General features: G+C 39.7%; 1 protein-coding gene across 3 annotated transcripts in view; it reads right to left on the bottom strand.

The window, feature by feature from the left end:
- RBBP8 (RB binding protein 8, endonuclease) overlaps positions 1-12255 on the bottom strand; it is a 2682217-nt gene that overhangs the window by 1332597 nt on the left and 1337365 nt on the right. For all 3 annotated transcript variants that reach the window (XM_044065365.1, XM_044065366.1, XM_044065368.1), the window contains one exon: positions 6369-6481. In XM_044065365.1, the coding sequence (XP_043921300.1) occupies positions 6369-6481 (113 nt within the window). The remainder of the gene's footprint in view (positions 1-6368; positions 6482-12255) is intronic.

The following is a 12255-nucleotide window of genomic DNA, read 5'->3' on the forward strand; positions in this document are numbered from 1 at the left end:
AAAGCCACTTTGGAAACCACCTTAGGCATGAAGGTAGGATTAGTCCTCAAAGACACCCTGTCTTGATGAAAAATAATATATGGTTCCACAGCCATAAGAGCTTGTAACTCTGAAACTCTCCTGGCAGAGGTTAGGGCTAACAGGATAGCTGTCTTCCGAGATAAAAACTTGATGTCAGAAGAGGCAGCAGGCTCAAAAGGAGGCAAGGTTAGTTTTTCCAAAACATAGTTGAGATCCCAAGCAGGAATGGGAGATCTAGGAGGTCTTAAATTCTTAGCTTCTCTGAGAAACTGTCTCATGAGCTGGTGGGTAAAGATTGGAGGGTCTGTATTATAATGAGCAGAAATAGCAGAGGCATGTATCTTAATAGAAGAGAAAGAGAGACCCTTATGTAAGAGATCTGTCAAGTAAAGTAAAATTGAAGAAATGTTCGGAAGAAGAAGATCAGAATCCTGATCCTGCATCCAGGAACATAATCTTTTCCATTTTCCTGCATAAGATTTTCTAGTGCTAGGATTTTCTAGTGCTAGGACGTCTGGCTTCTAAAATGACATCCATAACCTGCTTGGGTAGGAAAGAAGAAATCAAAGGCCCTGGATTAACCAGGCCGCCAGGCTGAGAGTTCTGACATGAGAGTGTAGAACCTGACCCTGATGTTGGGACAGAAGGTTCGGAGATTGAGGTAAAATCCAAGGGGGCTCCAGACAGTTTTTTAGAGTTGGGTACCAAAACTGTCGAGGCCAATTTGGGGCCAGCAAGATTATCATTTTGGGCTTGTCCTGTTTTATCTTTAATAATACCCGTGGAAGAAGAGGAAGAGGCGGAAAGGCATATCCCGAAAGGTTCCTCCAACTGAATGATAGGGCATCCATTTTCCAAGCTTCTTTGTGGAAGGTCCTGGTGCAAAAATTCTGTAGTTGATGATTGAGATGGGATGCAAAGAGGTCTATATGAGGACATCCCCAGACTGCTGTTATCATCCTGAATATTTTGGTGTCTAGCATCCACTCGTGTGGATCCGAAAGGTTTCTGCTCAGACTGTCTGCCAGGATGTTTTGCTTCCCTGGTAGAAACTGAGCTTGAAGGTCCAGATTGCAAGCTAGAGCTGTGTTCCATAGATCCATGGCTAGTCTGCAAAGGGGGTAGGAATGAGATCCCCCCTGCTTGTTTATGTACCACATAACTGTGGTGTTGTCTGTCCGTATTAGTAGTTGTCCTGGTTGTAGAAGATTCCTGAAAGCCATTAGGGCTTTCTGAACGGCTAACATTTCCTTTAAATAGATATACAGGTGCTTCTGATCCTTTGTCCAAAGGGCCCGCAGACAGTTGCCCCGAAAATGGGCTCCCCAAGCATAATCCGACGCGTCCGTGGTTAGAGTCTGAGTGGCAGGAGGCAGACAGAAGGGTTTCCCTTTGTTTAGAGTACACGCCCTGGACCACCAAAGAAATTCCTTTTGAAGGCAAGGCAGGACGGAGATCAGTATGTCTAAACTGTGGCAATGCTGACACCATACACTTTTTAGGTACCACTGTATTTTCCTGATGTGTAGTCTTGCATATGGTACGAGAAGGATGCAGGAAGCCATGTAACCCAGAGCCTGCAGGAATTTCCTTGCAGATAGTTGAGTTAAAGTTGCCAAGGTTTTGAAAGTTGAAGCCAGCTGTAATTGTTTTTCGGATGTCAGAAATGCCATCTGGGTTGTGGTGTTTAGAAGAGCACCCAGAAAAGTTATCTTCTGTGAGGGTGTCAAATTTGACTTTTTTATGTTTACAGAAAATCCCAGGAACTTGAGGAGGTTTTGTACAAACTCTAGATGCTGGAGTAAGACATCCTTGCTGTCTGCCTGAATTAGACAGTCGTCCAGATAAGGGTAAATTTGAACCCCCTTGAGTCTGCAGTAAGCTACTACTGGAGCCAGGCATTTGGTGAAGACCTTGGGCGCAGTAGACAATCCAAAGGGCAGCGCAGAGAATTGAAAGTGCCTCGATCCGGCCTTGAACCTGAGGTATTTTCTGCGTTCCTGCCTGATGGGAATGTGTAAATATGCCTCCTTTAAATCCAAAGTTACCATCCACGCATCTTTGGATGGCATTGGAAGTAGCTGCTGTAGAGTAAGCATCTTGAATTTTGGAATTTCTAGAAAGGTGTTCAAGACTGACAGATCTAGAATGGGTCTCCATGAGTTTTGCTTCCTGGGAACTAGAAAGAGCCTTGAATAAAAACCTTGTCCCATCTCTGAAAGTGGAACCAGTTCTATGGCTTTCATAGCCAAAAGTGCTTCCACCTGGTTTAAGGCCTCTGTCCATTGATGTTTTGGAAGGTCTGGCCATCCGCTTGGTCTTGGCAGGGTATGAAAATGGAATTTGTAACTTCTTAAAACCACATCCAGAACCCACTTGTCTTGGGTTATATGAGTCCAATTTTGATAAAAAAGACAGAGTTTTCCTCTGAGGGGGGCTTCCAGGCAAGAAGTTCTTGCAGCCCAACAGAGGGAGTCATTGAGTTTGTTTCCTATGAGTTTGTGACCTATCCTCTACTCCCCTAGGGGTGGAAGCAGTCCACTGTCTTGGTCTATAAGAGGCTCGTGTTTGAGGCCTTCCTCTAGAGCGTCTATATCTGCCCCTCTGAGGCCTGTCTGAAGTGGGAAAGGAGCAATTTTTAGAAGGCCAATTCCTGCTAAATCTTGGTGGCTGTACTTGTAAGAAATCTTTAACTGTTTGCATGGATTTCGCCTTATCCTCCATCTTTTTAATCACCTCTTCAGCTTTTGATCCAAACAAAACATTATGCTGAACAGGCACATCCAATAATTTAGCTTTTACTTGTTCTGGCAAATTTTGTTCCTTTAGCCATGCATGCCTTCTAATGACGGTACCAGAGGCAGCAGCCCTACAAGAAGCCTCCAAGGCATCAAATCCACAGTGTAAACCATGCTTTCCAACTTGTTCAGTGGCATGCAATAAGTCATGTAATTCCTTATCATCTGCACAGGCAGAAATGGAAGTAAGTTTTCGTTTTAAAACAGACAAGAGAAATTGCTGATATTTCAGCATATGAAACTGACAGTTTAAAGCCCTAATGGACAAAGTAGCAGAAGTGTACACTTTTTTGCCCCATCTTTCTAAAGATCTAGAATCCTTTTCAGTGGGAATGGGGTTTTTGGCAGAAGCGGCCTTAACTCCCTTAGGACCCTGAGAAATGGTTTCAGGATCAGCAGAAGGATTCTTGTATAAAAACTGGTGAGAATCAGGAACCCCTGTAATATCTATCAGGCTTAACAGGAGCAGGAGGAAAACAGTCAGGGGTTAAGTTAGCCTCCAAAAAGGCATCATCCACAATATCCAAAACAGGAGGAATAGCCAGGGATCTATGCTGGGGAAGAAGAAGAAAATCCCTTAGTCTTTTCTTAGATTCCGAATACTCTTGTCCTTCCCAGTGGAAATGTTCCCTCATTTCATGCAAAGTTTCCCCAAAAGAGAAATCCTCAGGGGGAGAAGCTGAAGGAATGGATTCCTCAGCATCAGAATCCTCATAAGGAAGGAAAGAATATTCCTGGTCAGAAGAAGAAACTGAAGAAACAGAAGCCTGATCAGAGGAATGATAATAAACATCCTGCCTTGGCCTTTCATCTGGAGGGGGCTGTGAACCCCTAATCATAGTAAGTAAATCCTCCGCCATCTTGAGTAACTGTTTCTGTGACTAGGGAGCCGGTTCAGAAGAGGCCTGTGTTGCAGTCTTTGGTTTTGAAAGAGTCTTTGCCTTTGTCTTTGGCTTTGCCTTTATAAGAAGCTGAGTAGGCCTGAAAACCCCTTCGGAAGCCGGTACCTCCACAGCGGCTCCGGACCCATCCGAAGGAGCATTGTCCGAAGGTCTTGCAATTAAAATATTTAAAGGCCTGGTTGGCTCCTCATGAGAGTCCGTTTCGGCCATCGGTTCTGAAATGGCCGACGACAGGGGCTGCAAAAGCACCTCACTGACGACGGCTGAACCTGAAGCTGGCTCCGCTTGTGCGCTATCATCAGATTTGGACCTCGGAGGCCTGTCTTTATCCTTGCGACATTTGTGAACTCCGATAGCAGGAACCGTATCCGACGACATTATGTAGTTAAAGCGCCTACCGAAGTAATGAAAAGCAAAATCGTACCTGCGTTTAATTGTACGTTGATTGAATCTAGCACAAAACCGACAACTAGCTACATCGTGGTCAAGGCCTAAGCAAGGAATACAGTAAGAATGAAAATCCTTATGAGGTATTTGCTTCCCACATGAAATACAATTATTAACTTTTTCTGACATCGGAGTGGAGCAAGAAAAAAATTTCCCCAACGGGGTACTTAGCTTTGAGTGGAGAAGAAAGTCTTTGGACTGAAGTTTATCAGAAAACATTGTCAGGAGTCAGCCAACCGGCACTTGCAAACTGCTATCACCGCACGACAAGAAAGACTGGAGAAGATGGCGTCGGCTGTCAGCTTTGTACTCCTGGCGCTCTGACGTCAGGGAGCATGGTTGAACAGCCGACGCCGGACCCAGACTTTGGGATTCTGGCCGACCGAGGGCTGCCTGCCGGCAGGGGAGAACCCTACAGTCATGACTGCAACAGTGAAACACGATGAACATCAAACAAGGCAACTGATGTATCAAACAGAATAAAAAGGAAGGGAACCTTTAAATGTGGGCACTGTACTCAATGTCTCTTCATTATTAATAAATAATCCATTTTTTTGGAAAGTAGGGAAACAGTTTTGGAAGGAAAGGAATACAATAACTGTGAGAGTTCAGGTTTGATATATTTGGCAAAATGTGAAGTCTGCCAGGCATTCCATATAGGAAAGAGAACGAAAGTTGAGAAGAAGAATGTATGAACATGTACATGATATACAGAATAATAAGCAAACAAATGCTCTTTTTAAACATAAACAAGAATGTAATGATGCCCATTTCTTGTTTTTTGCATTAGAAAGGGTAAAGATGGATGTAAGAGGGGGTTATGGGAGGAAAGAATTGAATACAGGGAACTCTGGTGGCAAGTGACCTTGCAGGCAAACAAAAAAAAAAAAACAGGGTTAAATGAATGTATTTCCATTGCCCCACTTCTTAAACTCAGAGCGGCTAAGTTATAAGCCTCTGGGTCCCACTAAGGAAGTATGATAAAAGATGGTACACATTTTCCAAGTTGGGGTTAAAATCAAATAATAAGAATTTCATATACAAACATATATGTTGAAATATTTTGACATTTATACACACAATAAAATAGACAAACAAAATGTATACTTCTATCAATCATGTGAACTTTCCTATTGCTGCTATAGTTTATGCCAAGTTAGACAAAGTTATACATATCTTATCTTTGAATTTATTTTTTATACTCATGTGGTTTATATGCATTTTTAGATTTTTTAAAAAAAAAATGTATGGATTTATCAAGTTTCCAATTTGACATTTTTTATTGAGTGAAGTTTTTAGCATATTATATATTCACAAATGTGTTTTATAAATATGTATTTTTTTAAGTAACATTCTAGAATAGGTTTCAATGAGAAAGTTTTTTTCAAACAAACCATGTTTTAATATGTTTTTTTCTGAATGAACAGTAGATGGTGGCATAGGTATATCTTTTACCTTTGCATTTTTTAATATATTTATATATGCATTTTGTCTTATGAAATCAAATAATTTCAAATACTGTTTGAGGTTTCTGATACAATATCATTCAGTCATTACATTTTTTGAACATGCACTTTAAAAACATCATGTTTTTCTTTTACAAAACGTTAAATTTACTACATAAATTAAAACATTCTGATTGATTTATGATGATTACCAATGGTTTAAATTCCTGGTTTTAGTTCCAGCCCACATCTGATGAAGTTAAGAAACGAAAATGTATGGTTTGAGTGTTAATGTGTTTTGGTGGATTTAATAAAAGTGATTTTTTTCAGTATTTTCGTTTCCACGCTGTGTGACTATGTTGAGAATTAAGTAACTGAACAGTTTCTGCCAACTGGGAGCTTTATTGTACATCTCTGGGCTTCATTTTTCTTTTGTGTTTACTGGTTTTTCTGGAGCCCTTGTGCTTTCTTTGGGATTTTCATAGCTGGGTAAGCACCTAATGCTCCTCTGTGGGACTGTGTTAGAAATGAGTCTATCAGTCAGTAGTTGGTAAACATCGTAATATAAAGACATTCTACAGTATTGCTTCCTCTGTTAGTTCTGACATGAAATGTTAACTGAATTATTCAAGACAGACATCATAGTGACAAACAATAAATTAACCATACACCCCTAACATTAGCCAGTTGCAAGTTTGATTTTGATTTTTTTCACACATTCGCAGCTCATCATTATATAAGAACTTCATACTCACTAAGTTCACTAATAAGTTTCAGGTTTTGTTGTCGGATATTTTCAAACTCTTGCTGCTTCTTCCTCATGTGCTCGTCAGTAACTGCACATCTATCACACAATCCTGCTCGCAACCTGAATTAGGACAGAAAAAAAGAACAGCTAACAATAAATTAGAAGATGTGCATACTCGCGTAGTTCATTTAAAAAAAACAAACACTTTTTGATCCGTTATCAAAGATAATGCTTCAGAAGGTCATGTTAGTAATAACATTTTTTGCTCCCTAGCTAGAACTGGTTGCACTTCCAAAATGGCTTGACATATTCTTGAGAAATACTCAACAAAATTACATTGGGATACTTAAAACATACATTTTACATAAATTGAGACCCTAACTTCAAAAAGAATGGTGCAGCTTCATCTTGATTGAGAAAAAAGTCCATTTTATTATACCACAGCATTTAAAAATATTGAAAATCTCACTTGTACACAGAAATACATGCTAAAACAGATTTCATAAACATCATATGTGATTGCACAGAACTGGTAGGAGGTATCCAACACAATTCATAAGTGTTCAAATCCTAAGTAAAGACATACTCAACTGCATACCTGAAGTAGATCACTCATTATGCATGCAAATGATGTGCTCTTCTAATGTTTGCAATCTATAAACCCTTGAACTGTAAAATATAGTGTGTAGTGAAGCCAAACATATATGAGTCCAGCTGCTAACTACCACTACAAAATAAAAGATGAGCATCACAGATGTGGCAAAAATAGCTTCCAAAGTAGATCACTTAAATTACATATCTTCCACAGTAAAGACCAGAGAGCACAAAATAATTACAAATTATACCTTGTCATGATCATAGAAGACTGGACAATCTAGTATAGCTAGTGTAACTATATTGTTAAGACCTGTCTTTTTCTTCCATAAGATGCGTCTTGTACTGTCAGAGCTATCAGACAAAATATTTATGACAACTAGAGCCAGTGGAATCTCAGAGGCACATAATCTGTCAATATGCAACACAGCTTACTAAAGTGTTTTGATTCTGTACCATTAGAGCACCTACAGGACTCGATTATTCTGCAACATGCAACAGCTATGCTGCAGTCTATCATTCCACATGCCTCATTACCACGCTCTTGCAAACAGGGCAAAAACTGTGGCTAGCATGCAGTAACTATAGGGTACTGAATATGTGCATGCCATATAAGCAAACACCTTCACCCTTGTTGCTCCTGCGCATTGTACACAAGTGTGTACTATGAGCACCTGTACACGATTCACAAGAGTTTGGTGTTTACATCTCATTAGCATGATTCAAGTTTATTAATCAGGATAATAACATGACTGCATACAAAACAGAATATACATAACTGTTTTATTAAGTAATTCTTTCAAATTAAAAAAATATATATAAGGATCCAGTACCTGAATGCTTACCTATCAATTATGCACTGCATGAGCTAACAGTATGAAATTTGAGTGAATAACACAATTTCAAATGCTGATGTCATTCTCTACTGGTCAAAACTACTTTGGAATAATATATTTAAAATCACTTTTTTTTTTTTGAAAAATATAATATCAGAATTTAAAATAGTATAAAAGAACATAATATATGCAAAGGGAAGCACAGTGATGCATTGGTTAAGTTCTCTTTCCACAGTCGGGGGTTCCATCCTGATCTCTAGTCACGATCTGTGTGGTGTTGGCATGTTTTCCCCATTTTGAGTGGGTCTTCCTTCAGTATTAGCAGTTTTGCTCTACACATACCCTCCCCCCCAAAAAAGGCTGGCTGACTGTCTACTCTAAAATGTCCATGTGTGCTGCATTTATCCTTGCCCTTGTGCAACTCCGCAAACCAGTATTTTCTGACTTTATAGGGATGGTGACAGCTTAAGGACCTTCTGACATTTCTTAGTACAAGTGTCAAGGTGTTATGCATATGCACGTGGGTGAACAAGTTTCATTTCTGAAGTAATGCCTGATTAGTACAAAAACATGATGACATATAATGCAGTCACATAAAAAGTCATATCATCTTGCATAAACCTAGGGCCAGACTCTAAAAGACTTGCTCGTGGTGTAAGTGACTTGCTCTATTCTAAGCCTGCTTTAAAAGGTAGGCCTCCCACTGAAGTAAGTCACTTCTACTAAGAGCAAGTCTTGAAATCTGGCCCCAAATGTAATGCGACTTTGCAGAATATCACACTGAAATGTACATGCGTGTATGCATTTGGTAACTGAATACAGGAGGCAATATCTCAAACTCTCCTTTGACATTTCTTGGCAAATGTTTCAAGGAATTATTCTTTGACACATGAGAAGACAATGCACTTAAGACTATAATTCCATCCTTAAGAACTTGCACACAGCTGAAAGACAAGACTGGCTAGCCAATTTTGCCTAGTCAGCACAAAGAGTTTTGGTGGTAGCATACTTCTAGTGATAGAAAATGTCAAGTTTATGGATAAATATGTTTTTGTTTCTGATGAAAGGCCAGGACAATACAGATATGTTCTTGACAGGTCTTATTTTCTCCACCCTAAAAAGTAGTAGTATTTCTACCTCTTAAAATAAATATAATGGAATTCGGCAAACTGTCTCTATAGGGGGTGACAGTGCTACAACACTTGCTTCTCCAGGTCTGTTCTTGGCTGGGAAACCTTCTGGGCAGAGTCTGCATGTCTTCTTGTCAGGTACTGTGGTTTCCTCCCAAATCCCTTAGACATGCCGTTGGAGAACTGGATAGCCTCCAAATTGCTGCCAAGTGTTTGTGACATATGCAAGAGTTTTTTGTGCATTCTCTGATGGACTTGCATCCTGTCCATAATTAATTTCTCCACCTTGTGCCCAATGAGTAAAAAAAATTCAAAATCAGGCTCTAGCACGTTTGCCACCCTGAATTAGATAAATAAGTAGTTAAACAGTGAATGAGTATCTATTTAAGACTGCTCTACTACAAACGTGTACAGTCTTGTATATAAAGAACTATTTGACATTGTTTTATAGTGAAAATGCAGTGTAATACATTAAATACTATACTAGATACTGTACTTGGAATATGACTTTTGTTATAAAAGTTATTCATGTGTGCTGTACAGAAACTCAATTTCAATCTTTTGATAACACCACCCTCTTTTTGAAGATATAGCACATATTGCTTTCAACAAAATGTCTGAGGGAAGCAGAGAAGTTACACAACCAAATATTAACTCATGTCAAATACTTCAAGATTCTGAAATTTAAGCTCCCTAGCATTCTGGTCACAACTGATAAAGTAAATTACCACCTCACCATAAACTATGATTCCCTTCAATGTAACCTAAAACCACAGAAGGATTCCACATCTATGAATCCCAATACCATAATTCTAGTCAACTTCAATTATCCATCCATCGATTATCTTACACAGCTAGCAATAAATATGTCTAAATTTCTACACTTCACCAACTCACTTGACCATATTGTCCATTTTTTCATGACACAGGAAAATACACTTCACTTTGATGTTCTGAAAGCTGCTTTTGCCTGCAAACCTACTAATATTATCCCACCTTGATCACATCTGATCACCAGACTGTCAACTTTTCCTTCAGGATTAATAATAATCTCCCAAAAATTCAACTACATTTGTGGACTACTCCAAAGCCAGTCTTATATTCCTACCTTGTGGTCTAAATAATTTCAAAAGCGCTTTGTCTCCTGCTGATCCCATCTATAAAACGTCCACATTCACACATGATTTTACAGCTATCTTAACCAATGTACAAATGTGTCTATACCCATTATGCAAAATCAATTTGATAAATTAATTTGAAAAACTCTATGATGGACTTCTCAGGTAAAAAGGAACTTATGTTCTTACCATAACATTCCATCTGTGTTGTCGATCTTCATCTATTCTTGACTCTTGGGTAGTTGGTTCAGATCCTCTAAACTAGTCTGGCCATTACACAGCTCGAGACAACCAAAAATCTTTCGAACTAATACTCTACCCACAATGTCCTTCTCCAATTCACCTCAGATTGAGTTTGCAGACTTATAGAAAGCCAGAAGAATCAAAAGCAAATAAAAAGAAGCCATGTCCAAGGTGAACCCTAACAAGGCACCCAGGATAAATGTTCAGTCCTCCAGGAATTTACAAGAGGGGGAAAGATGGTAGGATGTCAAGAACAGATGAAGATCGACAACACAGATGGAATGTTATGGTAAGAACATAACTTCTTTATCCGATGTTGTCAATATTCATCTATTCTTGACTCTTGGGACAGTGTCCCCAGCTACTTTAGATCCTGGGTGGCCCTATGGAAGAATATTCCTGAGATCCATAGAACCAAAGGAAACTCTTCCCCTGGAGAATAGATCCAATTTGTAATGAGTGACAAAGGTATGTAGAGTAGCCCACATTGCTGCTGCACATATTTCATTCATGGAAGCCTTGGAATGGAAAACAGTTAAAGTGGCCATTGATCTGGTGGAATGCGCTCTCACAGAGGCAGGTAACTTGAAATTCTTTTTATTATATATGTAAGTAATACAATCTCTTAGCCATTTTGACAATGTAATATTGGAAAGAGATTTCCCTAAAGTTGGGCCAGAAAAGGATATAAATAACTATTCTGATTTTCTAAATTCTTTAGTTCTGTTGAGATATGTAATTGTCTGTGAACATCCAGCAAACATAGGCAACATTCGCCTTTGTTGGAAAAATTGGGGAAGAAAACAGGCAAGTCTATGGTTTGATTAATGTTTGGAGTTCAAAACTATCTTTGGAAGAAAGGATGGGTTGGTTCTGAGTGAAACTCTTTCCTTGTGGAAAATTAAGTAAGGGGATTTTGAGCATAAAGCCTGCATCTGAGAAACTCGTCTTTCAGAATTATAGCTATGAGGAAAAGCATTTTCCATGAAAGAAACTTTAAGTCACATGTCGCTGCTGGCTCAAAGGGAGTAAACACCAGAGACTGAAAAATAATGATCAGATCCCATGGGGCTAGACGGTCTATAAATGGAGGCTTTAAATGCAGGGTTCTTTTGAGGAATACTTTACATAGTCTATGTGAAATTTGAGGAAGGTCCCCTTAACAATTATGGAAGTTAGAAATGGCAACTAATTGGACTTTAACTGTGGAGACGGAAGCCCCTTGATCAAAAAGAATGACTAGAAATTCTAGAACTTTTTCAACAGGAGCAGAGAAAGGATTGAGATTGTTATCATAAGCCCAGGTTGAAAATCTCTTCCACTAACTAAGGTAGAGTTTCCCGGTGGATGGTCTATGGGAAGCCAGCAGAATTTTCTGCACTGGGGGAGGTATATCATTATACCTAGTAACAAGCAGAATTAGTGGAACCAAGCTGTCAGTTTGAGATTTTGAAGGCTGGAGTGCACCAGTCCCTGAGGGTGAGACAGCAGGTCTGGAACTGTGTCCAGAAACCATGGACAGTGAACTAGATGAGGCCATGGAAAGGGGAACCAAATTTGTCAAGGACAATAGGGTGCAATGAGGATCACTTTGCTTCTCAACCTGGATGCTTTCTTAAGAAAAAATGGAATTAGAGGGAAGGGGGAAAGGCATAAAGGAGACCCAGAGGAGAAGAGCATCTCTCGGTGACTCCCCATGAGGGGGATTAGGGCAAAGGAGCTTCTGCACTTGTTGTTTTGGGGCGATGCAAAAAAGGTCGCAGCACTGGCCCCAACGACGAAAAATCCTCCTCACTATCTTGGAATTGAGAAACTACTCGTAAGGCAGTAAAATGCATCTGCTCAGTTCGTCCGCTATCATGTTTGAACTCCCCAGGATGTGCATTGCTATCAGAAAGTGGCTGGAGGAAATAGCCCATTGCCACACTCCGAGGGCTTCTTGACACAGGGGCTAGGACTTGGTTCCCCTTGTA

This window comes from Protopterus annectens, chromosome 3.part0, assembly GCF_019279795.1.
Source record: "Protopterus annectens isolate FY-2018-M chromosome 3.part0, PAN1.0, whole genome shotgun sequence".
NCBI lineage: Eukaryota > Metazoa > Chordata > Ceratodontiformes > Protopteridae > Protopterus > Protopterus annectens.